Source organism: Strix aluco, chromosome 1, assembly GCF_031877795.1.
Source record: "Strix aluco isolate bStrAlu1 chromosome 1, bStrAlu1.hap1, whole genome shotgun sequence".
In the NCBI taxonomy this organism is placed as follows: domain Eukaryota; kingdom Metazoa; phylum Chordata; class Aves; order Strigiformes; family Strigidae; genus Strix; species Strix aluco.
Genome location: NC_133931.1, coordinates 151746440 through 151773999, shown reverse-complemented (window position 1 = coordinate 151773999; position 27560 = coordinate 151746440). Strand labels below are relative to the sequence as shown.

The following is a 27560-nucleotide window of genomic DNA, read 5'->3' as shown; positions in this document are numbered from 1 at the left end:
TTTAAGCAGACCAAATGGAATTTGTTGCTGGATAACCACTCCCTGCCGCTCTCTGCTCAAGCTAACACCTACCAGCCTAACAGAGCACAACAAAAATGTTGTTTTCTCTTTGCAAGTCCTTGCGAATGATAGGAAGAGACTCTCTGCTGATCTGTATCAAGTGATCCCCAATACCTTTAAGCCTACGTCAGCTGTATGTTTCTATCACATGGATTAATTATACATAGCTCATGCAAACTGAGAGCCCTCTGTTGAAGCAAGTAGGCTCATTTGTGCTAAGGACAGTACCTAGCGGTCACAGGATCAGAGGGTTTGATGAGAGCTTTTGACATCATCTGGATGACCTCTGTCTCCCCTGAGAGATGTTTTTTCCATTCAGCGCTTCACTGGCAGACTAAAATCCTCCTGACTAGCCTGTTCTAGCATTTCAATGTCCTAACCTGCTAAAGTATTTTTGTCTTATGTCTAACATCAAGCTACCTGCTCTATAAATCCATTTCTTTATGTCTTATCTACTACTATGGGCAGAGAACAGGTTGCTCTCCTGCTTCTGGCAGTAGTCTTTTTCGTACTGTTGACCTGCCTCCTCACTTGCTATAAACGAGCCATATATAATTGTATAAATGAGCCATCAGTGCATACTGTCTTATTAATACCATGTAATTATTCACAGACAGTACTTGGCAACAGTAGAACAGGAGTCGGTGGATGTTGGTTCCTATTAGAAGCAATCAGCATTAGGAGATAATGCTGCTCAGCACTTTTCAGAAGACACTGAGAACTGGGTCTTTGGTAAAACAGGAATTTGACAAACTCACATTGCTTATCAAATATTTATGAAAAGAGGGATGAGCCCCTGGACTTGCTTCAGACTTGAATGGAGCACTGGCTTGTGCTAACTCTTTCTACAGGGTGAACTTCACCACAAGAGACTTAACCGAAAGGCAGTCAGGCTGCCAGTTAAAACCGAGGAAGGCAAGCTGCATCCACAGCAAGGGGATACAAGATTTGTGACAGCCTGTGTTATAAGGCACAGCCACTCACTTCCATTTTTGCTCAGAGAGTGGTACAAGTCTGTACATAGGAGACTCTTTCTATTGATATTACTGGGCATTGTGCCAGGCCTCAGAGATGAAAGACTGATGCTTGGGAACGCACTAAGTGATAACGGCATGAAGAAACACTCAGACTGGCGTTTATTTCCAGATGCTATGGTGAAAGGTCCTCATGCAGACACTGGTTCTCTAAGTAAATAGAAAATAAAAGTCCTTCAATTTTTCAGGAAAATAAATGTCTGAAGAAGAAAGTCTTGTATACAGCTCATGTGCCAAGGGCTTCACCAGGTACCTTTCTCTGCATTTTTCTCTAGTTTATATGCAACTTGAAAGCCCTTAGAGTGAACAGTGCATGCATGGTAAATTGTAATGTGCATGTTCTATTACAGAAAATGCAGACATATTGTGGCTCATGCTGTAGGGCTTAAATCATCACATTAGGTCTTTATAAAAAATGGTGAATGCTCAGCCTCATGGGAAAGGCATTTGCATCTTCATCATTACAGAGGCAACAAACTTCATCCATAAAGATGTGCCTAGAACAAATGGCAGCAAATTGTGGACACATGTTTTGCTTTAATTGGTCCTCATCAACTCAATCTAGCTAGTGACTTCAAAGAACTCTCACTAAGAAACCTCTTCCAAATTCTGTGTTTTAATCTTTTTATGTGTTTTTTTTTTTTTTTAAATGTCTTACAGATTTTGGATTAAATAGAATCTTTGAAGATACATTTTGAAAGCACTGCTTCTTTACAGTTACATCACATGTTTAATTACTTATTCATAAATTATGAATGACTAGAGGTAAAGTAGCGTTGCCCAGAGTTGAGCCCCTGTCCTGGGCTCAATGTAGCACCGCAATTTTTACAAGTCTACCTCTTGACAACTGGGATGAGATGCAAGCCAGCTACAACCACATTCAAAAGAGCAGCTGCTGCTAGTGTCATTTTCACATACTATTCTTGATCTGCATAAATGGGTGGAATATGCTCTTTCTGGAAAGCACAGCAGAAGAATATGAATGTCAATAAACTGATTACATAACTCATCTAAAATTAACAAAATAAAAGATGTGTGCTACATTTAATATCTTATTTAGATATGGGCCTGGCTTAAAAAAACAGCTAACAAATCCAACTACTCTGTAAATCAAACAAATATCTACACAAGTCTTTTCTTCCAGCCCCAAAGCCAAGCAGTCCTCATGAGTACGAGGGTCCCTCTGTCTCATGTACTGCGCAGATACAGCTGAACACAGCATAAATGAACAGAGCTGGAAACGAATACAGAAGAGTGTAGCTACTACTGGCCCACTGGCACTGGGTCTCAACCAAGATGTGACAAGCCTCATAGCAACGCACCAGTTTGGGGATGAAACTGCTTCTTCCTACATTTCTTAGTCACAGGCACATTCACACAAGCAGAGTTTTGTCTCTCCACTGTTTCTCTCATTGCTGCTTCTAGAAAAATCACCAACACTTCATTCAAGCCAACCTAGTTTTTGACTCACAAGAGTACATACATAGTGCACTTCTCTCTATAGCCCTGAGCCTCAATTAATCACTCATAACACAGCAGACAAGATGAAAATGCTGCCACATCACAGAGGCAGCACCATGGACCGACTTGTTGCAGTTGCAGATGAGAAAGGCAGTCAGGCATAGGACGTTGGTGAATCAGCCCAAAGTAGAACATTCTCTTTTGACACTTTCTTTGAAGGCTTGTTTTTTTTCCTCTCTGTATGGTAGCAGCAATTTTCCCTCTTTTGTGCAAATGAAACAAGTAAGACCATGCTGCAGGCCCTTCTTACAGCATAAAGAACAGTTACAGGAAACACATTAAAGTCATTTCCTCTTCCTTGGCTGCAGAATGCACACTATGGAGATTGTTTTTAGCATTGTGGTATAACTGGGGAAAAAGTGAGCTTAGGTAGCATGCCTACAGGGCATCTAAAGGAAAACTGATTTAATAGGAATTAAGTAACTTGGTGGATCTTGCCATAGGCTTCTTACAAACCAGCCAACCAACGAGCCAGTGAAAAAAACTCATTCCAGATGCCCAAAATATCTCTTATATAGCTATAGCTGTTGCATTTGTTAATTACATTTAGTACACATTTTTGCTGCACTCAAAGAAATAAAGCAGTTCGTTTATCTGTCAGTACAAATAGGATTTTCAGAATCCATCTTTTCAAATTACATCATGGAGTTCACAATATTGTTGTGAATATATATATATGTGTGTATGTGTATATACAGCTCGCTCAGCCTTTCCCTCTTCATTTTCAGTGTTCCTCTATTTGCTGCCTAGATCTTCAACATATTATCCTGAAAAATATAGTTTAAAACAGCAGGGATAGCAATAGGGAATGATGCCAAGCAAGGAAGCATGATATCTAAAAAAAAAAAAATTACAGAAAGACCCAACACTGTGATAGGCTGGAGGTAGAGTATATCTTCCTTTTTTTCCCATGTTTGCAGAAATGTATTCATACGATTCAGTTTCATGTTTTCATTACAATGAACCTAATGTTGTTGCAGCAACAGAGATAATTTTAGAATTAAGTTACTATTCGACACACAGAAACATGTTGAAATGTGACAAAGCATTCTGGGTCCTTAGCTATTGCAAAACACCACAGCCCCCACTGCTGCCAGTGGGTTTCTGGTTATGGCCCTCGCTGAGGAGATCTTCCCCCACTGCACTCCAGCCAGGCACCCAACCTCTGGGAGCCAAAGGTGTGCTGCCAGGCAGGTCACCTGGGCACATCTGGCCTAGCTTTATGCTCATGAGAGCAAAATGATCTTGTGTGTACCTCCAGAGTCTCCCTTCAGCTGTCATGAAGGCACAGCTGAGTTTCTCCTATGTCATGGGAGAAGCTGTAAATAAGAACAGGAACACTAGCCAACCTAGAAAAGCAAAAGAAATCTCTCACTCTATACCCCAATGGCAATGAGTAAAGCAAAGATGTGATATTAACTAGATTTCTGTAACAGTCCATAAAACAGTTGTTAAACTTAATTTCCACATGTGCCAATAAAAGTAATAGTCCTTGTATTGCTCATTCCATGCACGTGAAGCATGATTGTCTGGTTTCTGTTTTGCTTGGACAAGAATAAGAGAAATCTGTACAAAATTGTCTATGAAAATATGTATCTTGAAGTCAGAAATTCTGCTGAATTGGTGAGATCAAACCTTTTTTAGATTTTTACTGAAAATAAGCAATTTCCTTCGTAAAACATATGACAGCAAGTGATTACACTTATATTTCATCTATACTTACTTTATTTAATCTCTAAAATTTTGACAAAAAGTTGTTGCTTGTGACATTGACACTGAAAATTGTCAGTCTACAGATATGCCCAAACAGTGTCAATACTGTTTCACTTGCTCCCATAAACAGGGGAGGCAGCCCCACCTAACACAGTCTAAATTTCACCTGAGTCTTTTTGCTCGACTTTCATGTTGCATGGACTCTTCTGAAAGCCAAAACATACAAAAAAGAAACCAGTCATTTCAGAAAGTGACACAGAATTTAGGTCTCTGTGAGTCTGGAGCTCTCTTCCTTCACTCATAGATCTTTTGAGAGACCACTGCTAGACATGCCAAGTGGGATGGATCCCTTTTGTCCACTGAGAACTAGACAAAAAACATAATTACAAAAATGTTGCATTATTTCTTCCAACCACCATCCTGTTTCTACGTTTCAATTTTCTGAGGGTGTTCACAGTTGCAAGGCACAGCAAATCACTTTTACTCCTGTACAAGACCCTGCAGAATCAACTTCAACCCGTTTTTTAAACACATCTCCAAATATCTGAGTTAAGAAGATAATTTAAATTTCATATGGTTCCTCCAGGTACCTGAAGCAAGGCACATGGTTAAGTACCTCCCTGAACTATGTCCAGCATAAATATTACTATCTTATATAAGGATTTGAATTGTTCCTTTCTTACTGAATAAAATAATTAATATGTACTTACTAAACAGTTGGCAATAGAGGACCTGTAAGCTTCTCTTCATGGTATCATGTGGTCCTGCTGGTCTGCCAGTTTATTCATGATTCTGTCAAAAAAATCAAGAGAAGAAGAAAATTATTTATTACAAAATGTTATTCTATTGTTATACCTCTTGATTACAATGTAAGATGAAGCTTCACAAGAAAATTGTATTGATTAGCAATGGGAAATTGCGTAACTGCACTTTGCTTGTGTTAGCCATGCTCTCCAACAGCTTGGCAGAGCTATGGCCAAAAAGGGCAAAAAATTCTCAAGAGTATACAAAATACAGGCACTGAGAATTACTTTCATATTGTGCCTATGACTCGATAAAAATCAACCTCACAAGAGTCTTTTTAGTTTGGAGAAAGGGTCCTCACTGGAGGAGCAAATGTGAGATGCGGACCCTGCCCGGCAGCTGTGCTAGGCACACAGGGATGGAGTCTCCTCCCCAAGTCTCAAGTTTTTGCATCCCTCAAGAGGTACAGTGAGGAGAAGGTCCACCCTCCTTTCCCAATCTCCACAGTGTGGAGATCCCAAACTGTGCTGAAATGGTAGCAGGGAGGGCAGCTTTGTTCTGGGAATTTTTAGCTTCATGTTAGGCAGCTGTTGCAGCTCATGTCACCTCCTGACCTACCCCACCAGCTACCTGGGCTGCAGCTAGAGCTGCAACTGGAGAACCTTCTCTATGTCTTTGGAAACTTTCTATTTCTCTGAAACTGAACTATCTTATGTAGGAGGGAATCTCATAATTCTTGTAACTGCTGCCTGAAAATGGGATGTGGCAAAACTATCTGACCACCTCATCTCCCCTCCTTTGCCCACTTGGGGAGCGACTAGTAACATTTTATGTGTCCTCAGATGGTATTTTCAAATACTTGTCAGATATTTTTCACCTCAGTTTTAAAATTATTAGGAAAAAATAAATCCCAATCGTGCTGATATTAATTATTCACATTGTGAGGAAAATAAATGCATAAATCAGAAGTGAAAAGCAAATGTAGTTCCAAAGTGGTGCTGTGAGTAATGTCTCACTGAGTACCCAAAGACAACACAGCATTTAAGCTCTTCATTCCATAAAAAAGCATTTGCTAAAGATTCATAACCAACTTTGAAAGATAGGACACTGAGATCATCCTCCTAAAATGCCTCAATATTAAATAGCATGTAGTATCCTCTAGTTTTCAGTTCAACATAATTTCATCTTCTGAACTCCTGGGGACATTTCTGAGTAATTTTAACATGCCCCCATACAAATATTTCAGAGCTTATTTAAAATGCAAACTTGAAGACATAAAATAAACAAGTCAAACCCATGAATAACACCTTTGAACTGAATAAATGCTGAAGAATTTCTGAAAACAGAATTATGTTTGACTTTTATGTGGAAGCCTCAGAAAAATCGTGACTTTTCTTGCCTGTGTTCTGTAACAAAAGGTCTTTGGGTTTTGTTATTAGATATGGAAATTTATGTACACAAACACCGTGGTTTTAGATTCTCCCATGCTTTCCATTTAAAACTGGACCTTAAAATCATCTGAGTAACTTGAAGAAATGTCAGTATTTGCAAGGTGTTTTCTCCTAAATGAAAGCAATCATCTGTGAATCAATTTATTATTTTTTAATAAAAGTCAGAATTAGACTCACGTCGTTGTTTGATAATGAGAACTTGCTGAGGGACTCCTGTTCACCCCTTTCTCCTTAAGGTTTACGAAACAGCAAAGCAGACATAGTAAAAAAACCTCAGTCTTTATGCATAAATAGACATCATATAGTCTATTACATCACTTTTCAAAGATGCATATACAAAAAACTATGTTTAGCATCCATTAAGATATTAATAAAAATATATGCAGGAAAGGACAAGAATCAGATAAACCACTGACAATGTAGATTCCATAGCCCCAAGGACTCTGCTTGTAAGTTTGTGTCAAAACAGGATTTACAAGCACTGACCCATCCTGAAGTTATAAAAATACAATGGGAAAAAGGGAGAATCCTAAATTGCAACCCTAAATCCACATTATTTACTTTGTGTAATTTGACTGTGCTACAGCTGATACAACTGTGATATTGTTTTTGGCTGTGAACCACAATTTTTTCATGTTTCTCTTCCATCTCCATGTTAATGCTACCCATAATGTATAAAGGTATTTGCTTACAAATTCTGGTACTGTGATTAAAATAAATGGTATGCTTTTGTGTATATATTTAGACAGGACTCTTATGGTAATTTCACCTGTGCTAAGAAATAGGAACTAGTGTGCATATGGGGAAAGAAACAAAGATTAGCACTGGAAAACTTTTGCTATGTTCTTCCATTGCCCTCAGTTAGAAGAGTTATCTTTTTGACTACATGGCCATATAATTATACATAGAGAACTCAGTGAAGATGCATAAACCAAGTGTTGCCATGAGTTTACAACCTCTCAATTTCTTCAAAGTCCTCGATGTGACTTAGGGTTAATTAGAATAGAATATTTCAGCTGGAAGGGACCTACAATGATCATCTAGCCCAAGTGATTTAAATTTAAACATGGGTGGAAAACACTGCAATTAAACTTCTATAATTTTTAATACTTTATTTCTTGTGTACAGGAAATGCATGCAAACCAAGTATTTATTCTACAGATATTGGAAGGCAAGAGACATTTTATGAGATTTATTTGTATACCTTTGGAATCCAAATCAACAAAGATTTCCAAAGCAGAGACTACTTGTCTCTGAGACTATCAATGTTGCACAAAGTTCAGGCAGATGAACCAGCCCATTAGGTGCCTGAATCAAGACCTACATAAGAACAGACCCACTGCTGCACTTACCCAGGGGAAAGCTCCAGTGACCCCATTACCCTGTCTTTAACATTAGCTGCTAGCAGGACTGTAGGGAAACAACATGGGAAACAACATAAGTGTAAAGTAATCCTTACACCCTGGCATAGGTTGCTCTATTTCCAGCTGAATAAAGTGTCTGAGCTGCCATGTTTTTTAACTTGACAATAATTATTCCTTACTTATCTCCTCCATGTCATACACAATTTCAGTCTTTCATTAGATCATTTAGAATCTCTTCTTCAAGCTGAGGAACTCTCATCTTCTTGTTTCTGTCATACAGAAAATATACCCCATGTCTGATAATCATCATGCCTTAAGCTGTACATATCCCTCCTAGTTCAGATCTGAGGAGCAGGGAACAAAACTGCATGCAGACATCAAAACTTGAGTGTGTACAGGATTTTCATATTGGACAGTGATGTGTCCTGTTTCTTCTCTACTCCGTTCCCAATGCTGTCTATGATTCTCTTTTCCTTTGTGACTGCTGCTGACCTTTACTCCACTGTTTTATAGAGCTGCCTGGTACAAATCCCTAAGTGGCAATAATTCATCTGGAGTCCATCCTCAGGTATGTAGAGCTAGGACTGGTTTTTGCCTGTGTATGTGACTTTGCAATTATCAGCACTGAATTTCATCTGCCATTTTACCACCCAATCATTTACTACCCTGACATTTCTGAGAGATGGCCTATGATGACCTATTGTATATAACAGCTTCTGAAGTTGCCACAGTTTCAACACTAATACTAATTTCAGCAGCTTCCAATCACAGTTCAATCACAGAAAATCTTCTTTATCTCTGAGAAAGAAAAGTTTCAAGGTCAGGCATTTGAAAAGCTGCAGAGGAAACCTCCTTTCTGAGTATTGACCCATGTCCAGCCATCACAGTACTACCTCATGGCCATACAGGCACACCTAATCCAAAAGTTATTTTCCTGGAAGTACCTGTTTTTTGCAACCTTTAGTTTATGAAAATCTTTTGGAGGTCTTCTGTGATAAATACTTTTATTTATTACAAGCAAGAAAGGTTACATATTGAGTGGCTTGTAGCTGAGAGAGCTTCAGTTCACCAACTCACGATTTCTTAAGTATTTAAGCATGCAGTTTTAGGCACTAATAGATTAGCAGAGTCGCGCACATGCAGATGGAAAATGCAGACACACAGCCAGTTCCTGACCTTGGGCAGATTAATGTAAAACCAGAGCATTACTACCTGTTTTAAATACACCAACTGTCACTTACAAGAAGAAAAAAATACGAAGAGTGAGCAGAAACAGAAATGGTCCTGGAAAAAAAAAAAAATTTCGAAAATGTGTGTTAAAACTTTAATAATCCAAAATCTAATCTGAGTACCTGAGTTTTGTACCCATTTTATCCTCACTCTATTCTTTAACACTTCCCTGAGTTTTCTTGGGAGTACACTTCTCCAATTTTAAAAAATACTCTGCTTTAATATTTGAGAAGCCATTCTGAGTATTTGAAGGAATTATTTGTTACAAATATATGAGATCTTTGATTAAGATTTTTAAAAAAATAATAATTCTTAACCTCAATGTCCTAGATCCCTGTTTAGCTCTCCAAGTAAATGGGCACATTCCCAATTACTCTGAATGCTCACTGTCTCTCCTCTGAAAACCAGGAAATAAAGGTCTAATTATGACTTTTGGGTTTTTTCTATATTGTAATCGATATTGGTGTACCTACTGATATATTTTGAAACAAAGTAATAAAGCTAGTGCAAGTTTGTACTCAAATCAATTTCAATTTATAAATTCAATAGTTAAATTGGTGGAAATTTGTATCCAGAAAAGGTGTCACATGCCTTGCCTCAGAGACCTGTGTTTGAAAATATAAGCTAAGCATTTGGTGTCTGGACTTATATATCTTGCCCTTTCTAGTGCACAACATTTTGCATATCTTACACAGGATGATGAATAGATGTGTGAAATCCCTATGGACAGCTAGCAATATTGTCTTTCACACTAAGTGATCCCCTCAATGTCGCAGCTAAATTAAAGAGGACAATGAAGATATAATGATGAATAGAAGACGAGAGAGTCCAAAAGAGCTGACAGCTCCCAGCCGTTTGTTATGTCTGATGGGAAAAAACATACCATCGGTGCCTTAAATTAAAGAAGAAATGGAGGAGAACCAAAGATGAGCATTGAGGCAAAGCTAACAATCAGTGGAGAACCCTTTTTCTTTGTGAGTCTGTTAAACAGAAACCAGGAGCCTGAAATAAAGAAGCTGAAAAAATGGTAATGGAAAAAGGAGACAGGCAAAAGACATGCCACTTCCATCCCATGAAGCATGCAAACTTTATTATGTCATTTCTGACTGTCTTCTCTCCTCTATGGATCATTCTGGAAAGAACAAAAAGCTACATCACTGACAGTTTTCAACAATGTTATTCCTGGTTCTGCAGAAAATAAAAGAGAAAAAGAAGACACACCTACAAGTTCTTCCTTCTCCAATCATTGTTGAATCCCCAGTCAAGAAAACACAGCCTTGATCCTTTCAGTATTGTACTGTCCTGTGATGTTCAACAGATGCCTTACAAGATAGCAACTGCAGAGGCTCCTCACTTACAACTCAGAGCGCTGTGACTCCCCCAGGAATTACTCACCAAGCATAAACTCCACCACCAAGATCTTCACCCACTGCTTCCCACAGGGTAGTCACTTAGAGGGTATTCAAGCGTGCCTCAAAATGAAGCAGGTGTACTCTTCTTGAGCACACAGGCCTCAAGCGCAACTTTGTGTTTTCAAGTTTGTCTGATTTGTTTCTTAATTCAATGCCATACTTCCATAACTCAGCTGTTATTTTGCAAAATTTATATCCCAAAAAGCTTCAGGGCATGCTAATAAAAAGATGATTAACCTGCAGCAATAAGATTCCTCCGAGCAAGAATTCTGTGTTCTTGTTCAACATGTGCCACATTGTCTGCTGTGATTTATTTCCCACTGCTTGGAATACGCAAACCATCATTACCATCTTTCTTCATAACATTCTGAGTGCAGCATTTTTTATTTTTATGTCGCGTTTACACTTAAATCTTTTAGCACTCTTTGGAGTGGATTCCTCTTTGTAGATCTAAGAAAGAGCAATTCACATCTACTTCCACAATTATCCTCAAAAGTGTATACTTCTCACTTCCCTGAAGTCCCCAAAGAGTAGGGTGTACCCTACCCTCAGGATATCACAGCTGATCAGAACCAGTCTTGCTGGCGTTGTGTGGATCTGTCATATGTGCATAAGGAATAGTCAGGTAGAAGCTGAACTAGAGATACTACCATGCTTTTCTGCATAGACAAGACTTGCATCCTATGTAACATGAACTTACAAGCAGAGAATCTCATACTATCCAGATAAAAAACAACCAGCCCAAAGCCTCTCTTCTCTCTGCATTCAGATGCAGAGAGAGCATCTACAATCCCCACTGGGCCTGAGCCTGGTTGTGGTTATTCTTGTATCAGTGTTTGAATCCATACCTTCCCATTACTACAGAGATAAATACAAATCAAGAAAAACACACAGAGAAAGCAGTGTCAACGCGCAAGGAAAACCTTTCAGTAATTGCTCCCTCTTCCCCAGTTTCCCTGCTTCATCATTAACTTTTGAAATCCCAATCCCCACATCTCTGCTAACATAATAGTTCAAATGACTGTGTTCCAACAGGCCTCCTCCCAACTGTGACAGTGTCTCCATGAACAGTCCTAGGCTAGATGATCACTTAAAAGCTACTGTCATTAGCATGGTGAGTGGAGGACATTGTCACCTAACTGATTCTCCACCACCTTCCTTTATTCACATGTCAAACCTAGGGCATGTCGATGAAAGGGAGAGGGAGGAAAGGCCTAAACTCTTGGGGTTCACTGTCATAAAAACAGGTGGGCATGAAGAACCTCATCTCCAGGTGACCATGGTCAGTGGAAGAACTTAGTCTGAAAATGCCAGGAACACTGCTGTTGCTTTTGGCTGTCTAATGCCTTGGCATCTGCAGTAATCTTATGAACAATCACTGAAACAGCCAAAGGCAAGTGTTGAAAGGGTATGGAAAAATGACAGGAAAAATACAAGGGTGTAAATAAAAGGTCATTTCACGTGAGACTTCCCTGCTTTGATGTATGCTTGCCCTCCAGCAAGCTTGAGCCCAATGACCTTTTTGGAAAAGCTGTGAGAGACAGAGTTACTGTCTTGGCTGATTATAACTGAGAAGTCCCAAAGATGAAGATTGGAATAACTATAAAGCACTAGGCTACTGAATGCCCTTCACACTCCATTGATAGTGCAAGGGACTTTATTTCTTGATTTTGTTCCTAATTATCTACCATTAGCAAATACTTTTGAAGGCAGCTCCAGTGGGAGAGAAGTCTGAACATCAATTGTTCTGGTTGCTTCTTGATCCCACAGGTGCACAGACATGACTGTGTGTCTGTCTGTCTCTCCAGTTGTAGAAGAAGAAGATAAGAAGCAGCCTCTCCTTTTCATCATTCATCTCTGTGGAGCTCTGAGAAGCTAACATTGTCATAAGGATCAAACCGACTTAGCAGCTCTAGGGATAATTAGAATTTGGTCATTAACACGCATTGGAGGTGGAGAGGAGAAGACTTGTGTGTGCATTTTAAAACTTGTATGAATTTGGATGAAGTAGCATTTATGTAACATAAGTTCTTTTGCTCTATTTTTCTCCTACATCATTATTTAAGCTACACTGCTTATTAGTTAGATATTATTTTGTTGCAGTTATACCACATATAAAAATACTTTTTCACTTTTGCCAATTTGTTCCAAACGAATTAACCAGCTGGTTACTGTTATCAAGTTATTATACATCAAAGCTGAAAGACAGTCCCACAGGTCAGTGTCTATTTTTTGCAACAACCTAACACTGGATTGTGACACTAGTCATTTTAAGGCACTACAGAGTGTTATTAGTTACTCTTACTTTACAACAAATCTATTGCCACAGAAGGTCTTCTGGGTGCCCATTTGTCTTCTGTTGCTTAAAAAGGCAATTTTTTTCTAGTCACTTTACCAGGGTGCCATTTTCCAGGTGGAGGAAGTGACTTCTGCCACTTGAATAACATTAAAATCTCTATTATCTAACAGTAATATGACACATAAAACACACACCTGAGCCTTCCAAACCTCTTTCAGGAAATCTCACATATGCAAATATGTGCTTTGTAAATTTAGTTCAACTGGAAAACTAATAATAATATATTAAGGTCTAGCTACATAAATATTTCCATTATAGTTCTTTCTTTTCATTTGAAACTTATCTTTGATGATGAAATTTTATTGCACAGCTTGAAACATGCTAGTTTCACTAACTGAAGAAAAAGAGTCCAACTTCTCTGAGTTTGGGGAAGGATCATCTTTCACATTGCAACATTAAAAAAAAGTGAAACAACTGGGTCGAGAAAATTGTACAGAAATAGTCTTTAGTGAAAAGAACCTTTCACTGTCTTCTTGAAAAGACCTTTTTTAAAAAAATAAATGATAGATTTAAGACTAAGTTGTGTAATTTTTCAAAATTTTCTTTATGGGTCTTATGGAGCCAAACCAAAGAAAATCTTTTAATATCCTATCAAGTTCATGATGAAAATGTCACATGCTGCACTATGCCCAGGAAGCATTCAGCAGTCAGTGTAAATTGTCTGCTCTTTGATAGGAAAACTTTATAACCATTGGAAGCTCTGCTGCTAAAAGACTTTCTTGGCACACAAAACTACAATAGTTAAGATATCTCTATAACTTCTGGGAAAACAAAGAAAATATAGCTTGTTCTTTCTTGTCAGTCACAGCAGGGAATGGATGTAGAAACAAGCTCTGTTTCCCCATCACTCTTGTGATGGCATGTTTTCCCGGGAGGATCTCCCACGGCATCTCACCTGCCTCAGGGTGTCCACAATGTGGATGCTGACATTTGATTTACTCACCTAAACTCCCTCTGTAGAGAGCAGGTAGATTGGCTCCTCTGAATCCTGATGCTTGTGACCTGTTTAAAATGCCTCTGTTGGAAGGAGGAGACCCATCCCTTATGTGGGGCTGTTACTCTCCATTGAATTTCAGAGGGCTGTAGGTTCACCATTCATTTCAGCTCGTACCACTGAAAATGAGGATCCCAACATCTGTACAAAGGAATCCCACCCAGTGCTTTCTCCAGCTACAGGGATCTCAATGTTTATGGGGTTAACTTCTCTGCAGCTGTGTTAAACTGTTCCCTCCTTCCCATTGTGTAGGATACACAATAAGAAAGACTTAATGTAAATAACAGGCAAGCAAATAGCTCTGCCTGCACTGTAATAAACACTGAAAAGGATGCACCTTTGTGAAACAGCTGAAAACAGGCTTTTCACATTATTTGGCTTGATTAAATGTAAATATTTCAAGTAGAGAAGAAAAAAGGGTGCAAAAGAGAAGGTACTATTTTCCCACTCTTACAATATGGTACTGTATTCCTAAGGTTGGTTGATTGGGTCAAATTTTCAAGAATGGAAAGCATCAACTGTAAACAAAGAGGAGCAGGCATGCTCTGCATGTCTGAAATCCAGGCCAAAATACCAGTTTCATAAAGATGCTTGAGTATAGAAAAATGCAAACAAGTACCTTGCTGTCAAAAACCTGTACTTGGCACTGAAAACACTGTTACACTGGCCCTAGATGACTTTAAAGAAAATCCTTAGTAGAGGTGGAAACATCTCAATATAACATTTTAACTGCAAGATCATCTTCCCTTTAGTAAAGGCCACAATTATCCAGCTAAACAAATAACCCTTAATAAACCACCACAACATTGTGCATCACCATTATCTGATTTACAGTGAACTAAAGATGTGAGCTAAGAAAGGAAAGTGCCTGTAACTGTTTTGACAAAAATCTCACAAACTGGGTTTTAGCTTTGAAAACTTTAACTGTAAAGAGGGTCCCTTTCACTAACTTGCCTCAAGAGACTGTAAAGATACACAAGAAGAAAAAGGTCAAGATAGACTAATTAAGTTTTGGCCTATCTCTAGGGGAATTTCAACTGACCTGATGTAAGATAAGTACAGAAGAGCCCAGTGCATGACCCATATATTCTGCTTTGTCTCCCAACTCCCTGGCTAGTCTACATCTATAAAGCAAAGACGAAATAGTCGCTAGTGAAGGATGCCAACATAACGCTTTTCTGACTCCATCAGATGCTGAATCCAGTCCACAAAACCAGCCTTTTTGAAAACTGAAGATGGGTGAGGAACAAGCGCTTTGAATTAGGTTGCAGTGCCCCACCAGTGTATTTTGATTGTGGTCCATCCTATTGTATCAAAGAAGATCATGTAATTAAGAAGAACAGAAACACCTCAGCTGCCAAAAAAAAAAAAAAAAAAAAAAAAATCAATGCATTCATCACTGCAGTTTTGAATTGCACATGTTTGTTTATGTATGTATATAGCAGATGATGGCTATTTTCTGCTTATCTTTCCTTATTTCCCTATCTATACTAGCATGCCTCTCCCAGTGCCAAAAGAAAAAAAAGAAAAAAGGAAACAATTAACAAACATATATGGCATTTCACCTTTTTCGTTTCAGTGAAAAGAAAATCATATTAAACTTCCCATCAAAATATATGTTTAAGAATATTTCCATGACAGTTTTGGATGGAATGTTTTGAACCAGCTCTAATCATAATGTGTAAGTATAGCATAAGGATCTAATTTCACAATGACAGGTTATAATAGACATGTACAAGTACCTAAGATTGAAAGAAACATTTTATTATAGTTGAAAAAAGCATAGTAGGAGAGCATAACCACCTTCTGAATTCTTAACCATTCAGTCTCAATGGTGCATTAATATATTTAATCGTAACACATACTGTTGGTTTTTTTAACAGAGCATAAATTCCTAGCAAAACCAACACAGTCTATAATGATATTTTGGTAAAAATATCAGTACAGTAAACAAACACAAAATGTTGGGGTTTTTTAAGTCTTCCTCGTGTGCCTTGCTAGATCCTCTTGCCCCCACAACAGGGTGCTAGTTCTGTGGCAATCCCAACTGAACTGTTTGCTAGTTTCCTTCGTACAGTTACTTAAGAGCACACGTTCATCTTGAAATACAGTCTATCGCTTCAAAGACTAAGTCTGTCTGAAGTAGCTTTTTCTATGCAATCATAACAACTTCTGCTCTAAGAATAGAGATATCTTTGGCAGATTTGGATGGATGGATGTACACAGTCATATGTAAATGCATGTACACAGTCATATGCCCCAGAAAGATGATGTCTTGACCTACGTCTCCCTGGCTAAACCTCCTTTTAGCAGAGCCAATAACTACCTCTCTTATAATTAGACATTCAATATGGTAAAAAGAGAAGGGAGATAAAGTGAGCTCTGAAATATGACTGCTCGGCTTTGGAGGGCTGATCAACATACATGGGAAAGTAGAAGAGTACACTCGCTTAGACTTGACATTTCATCTGAGAGTTTATTATGACTGTGTCTAGTTCAAGGGACATCATTTATTTATCCTCAACTTTCAGCCCCAGGGTTTGATGTCAAAGGAAGAAGTGGCCTCAGAAACAACAGGGGACTACAAACCAGTGACCCAGTCATAAATAGCAGCCCCGTTTTACAGAAGAATATTTTGCACATCATTTTGACACAGTGGGTGGGAATAAAATGAAAATTTTACATGGCATCAAAGAGAAATATAGCCCCATAAACATTTAGGTTTGGAGGGAGGTGGCAGGAAACAGGCTCTTGATAATTTCCAAATTATTCATTCTTGTCCATGCAAGGTTATTGTAGTGCAAACACTGCATTTCATTTGAAAATGTATGTAGTCCTGCCTGATTCAATAGGAAGAGTCTCAAAGAAAATTAAATGTCAGAGCAGTGCAGCTTATTGGCTTTACTCAATGTAAATTCACTTTTTATGCAACTGTGAATAATAATGCCCTGCTCTGTGTCAATGTGATGTCAACAACTTCAGGCTTTGGAGAGGGGGACTGAAGGCAAGAGAAGGAGCGATAGGGGCACATTCACTGCTAACCTGGCACTGTGTGAGATTTAGCTCTACATGACAGGTCTCTAGCTTTAGAGAGGATTTAGCACACTGATCACTCTGTGTCTTATTTTCTTCCCTTTCACTTTGTACAGCCAGCTAGACTGCTATTGGCTAAACAGCTCATCTTCCCTCCTTCAAAAGATTCAAACACTGGCATATATAGACATGCAAGTAAGCCAGAAGGAAATCCATATGAAAGAATACGGGAAATCTCAAAAAGCAGCATCTGAAAACACGTCATGCTGTCAAGTAAGATTATGCTCAAGTGCACAATTTATTCTAATAGGTTAGTGAAAACTCTTATTTACTGCCCAGAAACGTGAAGTTCTTCCTCAAGCAAAACCCACTGACCCTGATGGGACCTTTGCTTCAGTACAGACCCCAGCACCTGGTTCAGGATTTGTCAAGCAGTGCAAGCAAAGGCCACTGTTTCAAGAAGGTTGTTCTTTTTTTTTTTTTTTTCTTCTCTAACAGAGGTAAGAAACAGCATAGGTGCAAAAAGAATAAGAAACGGTAAGACTTCATGTTTGATAGGTGGATTTAATAAACAAACACCTGCCTGAATAACTCACCTCAGCTAAAATGTGATGAGGATAGTTTCAGGTGCACCAAATATTCTTTTCCTACATTGCAAGCAAGATGGGCCATGTTCTGAGCTGCCAAGTGCAAACCCAGAGTAACTCCAGTGACTGTCATAGCATGATGCGATTGAATATGAAAATTAACTGATGAAGGAAAAAGGGGAAGAATGGCCTTGTGTAAAGTACTGAACAGCACAGGAGAGGATCTGGGGGACACTGGATTATTACAGCAGGATTTCTGTGGGTACAAACTTCAGTGAGACTCCCCTCTCATACTGAAAGCTAATGGACCCTAACTCCTGTTTGTGCATCTGAAAACCATCTCTTTATCTTAGTCTCTCTGTTTTCCTATTAAAGGAAAGTCTTTCAGGGAAACAGTCTACCTTCTCCATGCCTTGCTTGATTGCACCATGGCTTTGCTTCTGTAGGCTGTAAAAAGTTGGGGGAAATGTGTTGTCTCTTCCGGGTGCAATTCACTTCTGAGCCATGAGTTCAGCCCTACAAGGACGGAAGATGGGAGGTGCCTAGCCATGGGTCTATCGTATGACATGATTGTCCCCTCATCCCCTATCAGCTCACACAACTGAGCAATGAGGCCACCCAGGGATGTGATGAAGGATCCTTTTCAAATAAAAATGCGGCTTCTCTCTTGCTTCGAGAGCTCCTGCTCCTGTGTGCTAAGATTGCAATGACAGAGTTACAGAAGACAGGAATCAATAAGAAGCAATGAGAGCCCTTTTGGTGCATCTATCCCTGCAGTGCAAAAGTCTGCACTGGTGACGGTCTGTACACACTGTGACAATCCAAATAATAAACTCACAAACGTTGGTTTTTTGCCTACTATCCAGCCTCACTCAGCCTAAGAGCAGGGACTGACCACACACATTCAGTGAGTCAAGGTCACATGAAGAAGGAACCTGCTGTTTACTGCATCTCTGCCTTGCTACTGATGGCACTGGACAGTCCAATGAGAATGAGGTAAGGGCCTGGAGAACCACCATGGTCGTGCCCAGGGCAGCCAAAAGCTGCCCTGGGGAACTGGATTCTCTCTTTGCCTCAGTACCTAATGCCAAGGAAGTCACAAAAACCAAGCTCTGCACAGGCAGTCATTAATTGCATCTTCCTTGTTTACTCAGAGCAGAGCGCAAAACACCTGCGCTCTGATCTGTGAAAGCATGGAGCAATTCCAACTGTAATGGACTCAGCAAAAGCTGACTCGAGAACAAAGAAAGGGCGATCAAACATTATTTCTGGAAAATCAGGGCACAAACATCTCAAGTTGGGCATCTAAATTAAATGTCCCTTCTTGACATTATGCTTCTGTGCCTTATTTTCCCTGGTGTATAATGTCATTTCACCTTATCGGTACCATTGTGAAGATAAATTCATTAATGTTTGTAAAGTGCTCAGATGCCACAATAATGAGAGCCACAGAAGTGCTCCCCAGGAAATTAATAACTCTGGCTTCAAAGCTGGATCTGCATGATGTACAGTTATGGGAGGAAGGGGTGACATAATGAACTACTAAGATAAAATAAAATATTGATTCATCTGAGCAGTGCTGACTGAAATCTCTACTTATTTAAGAGAGCTTTGCTTTGTACCCTTTAACAGGCTTTTAAGTGTAACTTACACTGTTAAAAAAAAAAAAAAGGAAAATGGGAAAAAAAAGACCCCAACTCAGAAACTGTATTACACAGCCCTACAGACACCCACACAATCCTCCAGAGAACCAGAGCCTTTAGGTCCTCAGCCCAGACTTTTAACACTTGAGCTAACACTTGACCTTGCCTTATTGATAGTCTGGTCTCTTCTGCCAGAATCCTGTCCATGTCTCTTTCTTCTGTGTATTGCCTCCATCCCGTCTTAAAATCCCACCCATTCCTCCTCATTTCCCCTCTGCTCCTACTCTCTCTGTCTCACCACTTTATTTCCACATATTCATCTCTTTGTCTCTCTTCTAGTTTCCCTTACACAGAGACCATACCCCAGCCCTGTCCTTTCTTTCTTAATCAACTTCCGAGTCTACCACCTAGACCATGGTTACAACCTTTGTATCCCCTGTCTGCAGCACACTCCCTACTGACAAAATCCAAGGAGAGCTGAGCTGCAAAACTTAAAGAAACATACAAGGATAAGGATTTTTCAGACCAGAACACAAGCTAATCTGGCAGATTTTCACTATAATGCAAAAATCTTTAACCTTAACTCCCACTATAGAAATCCCTCTTAGTTTTTGTCCTGCATCCTTCTTTCTCCATAATAAATTTCAATTTCCTGATCTGTGATATAGACGTCCCACAAAATAATAGAAGGTCCTGTAACTTCATGAAACACGATTCCTCTGCCCCGCCCCCGTATTTTTTTTTTTCTCAGAGACTAAACTATTTTTACCGAACTGAAAAAATTGCAGCTTGAAATTGGAACAGACATTTTCTGGGTTGGAAGATTTCACTTTGAATGGTAACAAAACAGTTTTACTGAGTGAGGCATCAGGCAACCTGTACCATACTTAAGGTCAACAGAGTCCTTGCCTATACTGTTCTGCACTCAGGAAGACTCTGACCCACCAAATCACATCAGGCACTTGAATCTGTTCAAGGAAGCAATCAAACCATCAAGAAGGGGAAGTCCTGTAGATAAATGTGTCTGATTCTTCATATACTTCCCTCCAAATTATGCAAGAAAACTTCTGTCTGTTTTTTGCTGGACTGTATACTCTGAGGTGTATTATGATTTACAGAATTTATCATTGCAGAGTTCCTCAATTTCATTCATATTGAAAAATATGAATGCAAATCTTTAACTGAAAAATATTTAAAGAAATTAACTAAAATAACATATAGAATAATTTTGCAACAAATGCATTAATTGTATGCAAACTGAATTAAGTCTTTTATTAGCATGTAATTGGGGGAAATATTAATACATTATTTTAATTTGAAAAAATCGTAAGTTAGAAGCTTTAAAACAGAAAGCTGCATAATGGCAGCTTTAACATTAAGATGTTATTGTAAAAATGAATGTATATAATGAACTCAGAAAAATAGAAATATAAGTGTCTGATCCTTTCCTTGTTTCCTGTACATCTGCATTGGAGTTTGCCTATTGTTATTCAACTAGCTAATCATCATCTTTTGTGTGGTGTGATTGTGTTTTTACTCAGAGAGGCTAATCTGTGAAGACATCTGTTATTTGGTAGATAATAGGCCATTTCAAGTCTCAAAGCCCTGCAAGGCATTTCTGAAGAAGGAGAAGTAGATACATCTGTTCCCACCAGGTAGGACTACAACTGAGCATGCTGTAACACAGCAGAACAAAACTCTTTTACTTGCTATTCACCAAAATGCTAAATGAACATGGAATGATGAAAACAAAGAGCAATTCTGGTGTAGTTTGTTAGGGCTGGGAGGGAGACAGACTTCATATAAATCATTTAACATTTTCTTGAGAAAACAGAACATCTCACGCCAAAGAACAGTGGGACTTGTCACAGTGATAGCAATCCACAGGATCTATAAACCAGACACAAGTCACAAAAAGCAGTGCTCCGCTGAATCTGATGTTCTGTTTTTGGTAAAGGTCAATATTAGATATTTTGAGGGCAATACAAATGCTTGATTATTCACTTGGAAAGAAAAGCTTGTGCTGTTTCTCCCTAATAACTTATCCATATGAACCAGTTCTCTCCGCATTCCACTGAAAATATACTATCTCTGCATTATCCATGAATCAACTGCAGCTCAGAATAATCCTTATCATGAATTTGGGAAGAAACAGGACATATCTTTATCTTCAGGCTGCCTAAGTAACCTAGCACAGAGTAGCTGCATTCTTCAAGCTTCCATTCCTTACATCTTCATCACTGTCAGTCTTTCCTATTGTGCTATGAATGTAGATGAGACCCATATATTCAGCTTTATCTTACCTAGGATTTGTGATGCTTTTACTGACAACTGACTGCTCCTAAAGTAGGCTGACCATGCAAATAGCATTATATATGTCAGTAGGGGGACAATGTGTATATGTGAACTTACAATACGTACAGGTTCTTTGTATTTAGACATCAGAATAGCACTAGCCACAAACTGCAAATTCAAGGAGTTCATGTAATTTCCTACTCCAGTTTCAACCTACTCGTGTATTTTGGAGAACCATTACCTAAACAGGAGTTAAAGTTTTTTGGCTTGTTTTTTTACTGCCTCAGCTCACAGGCCTACAATACTGCAGAGATAGCAGAGTTGATGCAGTGTTGCCTCGTTCTCTGATGAGTCAATTGTAGAAATGCAAAACTGAAGTGACATATGATGTTGACAGTTTCTGCTGGTGTGTACGACAGTGGTGTTCAGTGAGATCAGTTAGACATGTTTCCAACACCAATCTTCTTTTTTTTTTTTTTTTTTTTTTTAGGTTTCAGATATTTGCAAAATCTTCTTGGATGAGAAAACAGCCTTTCATTTTTTTTCTCAGAAAAATAAGGCTCCACTCTGTAGTTTGGTGGTTAGGCTAGTTATGCACAACCTAGCTAAGTACTCTAACCATCACTCTGCTGAGTACTCTAACATATGACTTCCCTCAATGCCCTGCTAGAGCTATTTTTCCATTTTGTATAAATAATTAAGACATAAAAACAGTGAAGGCCTGAACTTGAGTCTCCCATGTGTAATGTGAGTGCCCCATCCACTAAGTGACAGGGTCAGTTTCTCTGGCTCTCTCTGGCTATGAACACTGAACTATTTGAGGCAGAACATCTATAGCAGGACAAACTGAGAGACACTGATTCTGTAGTCTGCTGACTCACAATTTGGGTGAAAAGAATAAACCGACACACATAGCTTTAAAACTCAGGTAGTTATTTCCTTGTTCTACTTCTTGATTGTGACACCTATGTATAACCATCAATGGTCTGAGATCTCTGGACAACATTAAACCAAGCGATTCCCTGTTAAAAATGTATGCACATTTTGTCAGAGATATTAAGCACAGGCCCATGAAGGTCTTTTGTGTTGACAATAGTTTGGCTACAGCAAGAGTCAAGAAAGACTACAGCTGCTGTAGATGACTGGCAGGTGCCTCCAAAGCCTACACATATAATGGGATGATTACAGTCAATGCCACAGTATGCTCTCACCTTGCATATATGCCATAAAAGAATCCTGAATGCATGTGCAGTCCCAGTTTCACCATGTGCAGGGCAGGCTTCCAAGCAGTTTAAAGATTTGGGAATGACAGGAACTGTTGCTCCTAGATACCATCTACATATAAAGAAGTATCTCCCAAAGGAGTCAAGATCTTGCAATCCCAGGCAAGACAGATACACTCTAAACATCTGTGTTACATCTACATAGCCTTTTGCACTTAAGGGCAAACATATTTTGCTGAAGATGCAAGTTGGCTGAAGGCAAAAGCCATACAGTGTGGTGCTATGCTCCAGGGAATAAAACCAGCCTCTTGACAGAGCTCACTGGATCAAGCATAGTTAAGACAGCTATAGGGTTGTGTTTTTTGGGCAGTCAGGAGCAAAGTGAACTCAGACTGGTCTGCAAAACACCATCAGAGGAGAATTAATAGGCAGGAAACCCTACTCCTGGTAAGAGATTTATCTGTAAAATATGAAGTAATAGCTCTGTGTGGAAAACAGATCCTGAAAGGAGTGCATTACACATTTATGGTATAAAATGCTCTACAGAAGAAGGAAACATCAGAAATGAACTAATAACAAAAAAGATCAGCAGTAACGGTATAAAATACAACACATCAGACAAGTTTTCAAGCAATAGTGCAAATACGTTTTACACAGTTTTGACCTCATCAGTGGCTATTCCTCTCTACCAGTGCAGAATCCATGCAATTAATTCTTGCTTTGCAAGACTCCATGGTGTCTGGAGGAATTATTATCCAGCTTAACAGCAGACTTGAGGCATATTCTCCTCTTTTTTTAGCCATATAAAAATTAGGAATCTCATATAAGCTATTTGCCTAAGCTCTTTTTAATCAATGCAAAATACACAGGGTGTCCTCGGTGATAACCGATCTTAACAAGGTTGGGATGAAGCCCTACCTTAAAATAGGATGGCTCACGACCTGCAGGTGGCCTTCTCCCCTCACTGATGACGTGGAAAGCCTAGGTGCCTTGCCCCATGTGAACAGGCCTTTTTTTAGAGAACAAAGACTTAGTGAAATAGATTTCAGCCTAACTGGTTAGTCCAAAATCAGATCTGGGGACTTGATCAGTGTCAGAAATAAAACCAAGGCTTTCACAGCCTCTGACTAGTGCCTTAGCTTAAAACCCAAGTTTCTCTTCCAAGTGGGTGCTGCAGTGGAACATATAGATGAGATTCCTCCCCATAATATGTCTAGAGCAACTACATGTAAAATATGCTACTCAGGCCATGACACAGTATTGCTAAACAGATGCTAGCACTGAAAGAAGTTCAGACATAAAACTGATCAAAGAGATGGTGAAATTATCTATAAGGAACAATTTTAATAGACACTGGATAAATACTGTATAGACACATGAAGTATAGAGATGGTAGAACAAGAAAGAATCAAGACAAATTCAGAAAGGCAAAATATAGGGAAAAATAACATAAAGGATTTCACAATACCCAGACACTTTCTGTTATGGAACAGTCTTCCAAGACAAGTGGGGTGAGTAGAGACAGCACATTATAAAATAGATAGGCAAAACACTTGGAAATATATTGCCAGACAGAACAATTTCACAGGAATTTGGTGCTTCAGTAGCCCATGTCTCTCTCTAGCTTCCATGCTTCTATTTTATCACCATCAGTTCAATTATGCACTTGCTTCAGTCCACAAGAAATATTAAAATGAAATCTGGAGACACTGCTTGAAATTGCAAACAATGATCAGTTAGCATTTCTCACTGTACAATTTATTACCTTTCCTTTTCATGGTCTTTGTCATGCCCTTAAGTGCCACACTGATTTACTACACTGTTGTACTTAATTATCTCTAGTGCTTTATTTCAGAAGTGATACTATTCTTAGCTGTTTCTTTATTAGTAATATTGCATTCAGAGGGACCATCCCATCATCCATTTTAAAGCCATAGCAGCAAGTCCAGATCTGTAGTTTAGAAACAAGGGATAAATTTCAAGTATTTGGGGAACAAGATACTGCTGTAAACTACAGAAAGCAAGCTCCAATATTAGTTTACACCAACAGGTTTGAGGAAAAAAAAAAGCTAGCAAGCAGCCAGCTCCTCTCTGGAAGGCACTAAGATTATTCTGAGAGTGAGACAAGACAACATTCAGATACCTGAGAAATTAATTTTTGCTCAGAGTCTTTAACTCTAATATAACACCCTGCAAGGAAGCTTTCACCTATCTCACCTGGGAGCACAGGAATGTGCTAGCTGGCACACGTGAGGACATGGTGAGAGCCGGCTGTGAACACATGCAGATTGGAAATCAGAAGATAATCACTAGGGCAGCAGAGATTTCAGACTGTAGTAGTGGAATAAAAAAAACCCTTAGTTTTTAAAATGGAGCTCAGCGGGTCTGTCAAAGGGTGATTGATACAGTAGTTGAGACAGAAGGGGACTGGCTTCCAGGTCTGTGTTTCTGGAAAGGCTCTTTTGTTAAGGCCAAGCCAAATAACAATGACCTGTTATTTTGTTACTCATGCTTCTGCATAAGAGTACTTCAGAATATGTATGAAATATAAGTAGAAAACTACAAGAATTAGAAGTGGAAGAAGAAAGATACCTGAAATCTAAGGAGCAGACTCAACCTATTAATAAAAGCAATTTGTATGTTCAATGAGACAGAGATTCCTGCAACCCAAACCCACTATAGACATGACAATAGAATACAGACTCCTGTGATGTTTACTCTTAAAAAACCTACCCATGAGTCATGGAGGAGTGGTTTAGATCGCTTAAAGAATCACTGTCAAAGGTATTGCCAAAGTGATTTTAGTGTGAATTTGTAAAAGTGCGACTTAAATTTTGACAGTAAATGTGACAGTGTTTTAACAAGATTCGATGGCAAGGTTCACCTGGTATTTACTGCATAGAGGACAGGGTCAGTGAAACTGTCAAGGAGACCCTCTTGTTGAGTCGTGAGGTTCAGAATGGACCCCCTTGCTTTCTAAACTCCTTCTCAGAGAGAAGTCTAGGTGAGCCTGGATCTACTCCTAGGTCCCAGACTTGGTCAATAGTTTATGTCAAATGGAAAGGTACAAAGAGTAAGGAAAACCTTTCGTTAAGTTACCACACCAATTGTTTAACGTCACAGGGGCTTACAAAATTAACTTAGGTAGGTTATAAGCTCAAAGGGAATTTATTCTGATTAAAATCATTTAATACTCTGACAACATTCATAAACTACAGGTTCCAGATGCAAATGGAATCAAATACTACACAGCTGACTTAAGCTTAAATTCTAGAAAGGAACTAACCCAAAACACGTTTCATCACTAATCAAGATGAGGGCTCTCAACTTTGAGGAGTTACCTTAGGCAGCATTCCGACCCAAGGGGAGAATCCCTGACTGCAGACCCACTGCTCCAAGGATGACCAATTCCATTATACCCTAGTCAAATCTGATCTGTGGTCAAAATATGTCATGTTAGTCTTCATCGGCTGAAGGTCTTAGCCTTCAACCAAAGTGTGGGTCTAACAATAGCCCAATATAGTTGTCCAACAATATATTGTGATTAAAATCAGCAGATATTGTGGTTACCTGAGTCAGAAAGATATTTGCCAGAACTGGCAGATATTTTTATATCTCACCAGAGACCAAAGTCAGCAGATGTTTTTAATATCTCACCAGAATTAGCAAATATTGTGGCTCAACAGTCTTTTCATCAGGGTGGGTGCAACAGCCACACCGTAATTGAACTAGAAGTCTCAGTCCAGGGATAATGGCTGAATAGCCCCCCTAGCACATATATTGTTCATGCTCAAAAGTCAACATTTGTCAAAAGATAACAAAAAATTTCTGCAAGACATAATGAGAAAGACCTGTTGTAACTTGGATGCAGGGTACATGCTGATTACTGAACAAAAGTTGCTTGTTTAGTACCGGACATTGCATAAGGAAGGGTAACCAAGGTAATGGGGTATGTGTTTATGCAGGAGAGAAAACATACTAGATAGCTAACAACAAAACAGCTTTGAAAGAAAACGGGGTTTTGTCTCTTTTCAGAATTCATGGCAAATACAATGTCACCACTTAAATTATTCCTCATTTCCACATTCTTTTTTTTTTTGTGCCAACTGCTGCTCCTATCTCCAACAGGAAAGTGTCAGTGTCAAAAATGAGAGACATGGTATAACTGCAAATAAAAGTTAATTACTGTGGAAATTCAACTCCAGCGCTTTAATTAAAGCCTGACAAATGTATCATGGACCCCAGGCACCAGCGTGGAGTACACCCATTAGAGAGATTACTCCTCTTTCTATGGCCTCCCATGCTAACACAAAGGAAATATCAATCATGCCAGAAAATGGCTTTTCCAAATCAAAGATGCTGGGAATTATTCTATTACCTTTCTTGTAGAGTTGCTGAGAGGGATTTTTATGCAAGAAAGCAGCATGTTAGCATAAATTTTTGCTTAATTGCTAGGTTAATGTTAAATTGTAGGTTTTCTTTTAGGAAAAATGGCAGCTGGTGAGCCCCTTCTATAAACCTACATTTCCTTGGTAACTTTATGATATGTAAATAGGTATGCAGGAGACAAACAGCTTCAAACTGACATGTGATGAAAAGAAGCAGAGGACATCGAGATGCTTGAAGCAATCTTCTTGTGGGGAAAACTGCAGTGGGCTCCATCTAGAATTCTTCAGCAAGCCCATGTATGTTTTTGCTGGTCTCCAAAACCAGCCTGATGAGAAGAAATATTTCCACTGGAGTTCCCATTAAGAGCAGTCTGGGATGAAACACTTAATCTCACAACATAGACAGTATCACTTTCTCTTTTGGGCTCTAACCCTCCAGCCAACTGATGCCAGGGCACTGCTATGAGACAGAGTGGTTTTCTTTCAGATATACTTTATTGCTCCAACTG

The 27560-nt window shown here is 39.0% G+C and overlaps 1 protein-coding gene across 3 annotated transcripts in view; it reads right to left on the bottom strand.

Annotated features, from left to right (window-relative positions):
- Positions 1-27560, bottom strand: part of TMEM108 (transmembrane protein 108) — a 173792-nt gene that overhangs the window by 84786 nt on the left and 61446 nt on the right. For all 3 annotated transcript variants that reach the window (XM_074849673.1, XM_074849665.1, XM_074849679.1), the window contains exon 2: positions 5039-5120. In XM_074849673.1, coding sequence (XP_074705774.1) covers positions 5039-5078 — 40 coding nt within the window. In that variant the 5' untranslated portion in view covers positions 5079-5120. The remainder of the gene's footprint in view (positions 1-5038; positions 5121-27560) is intronic.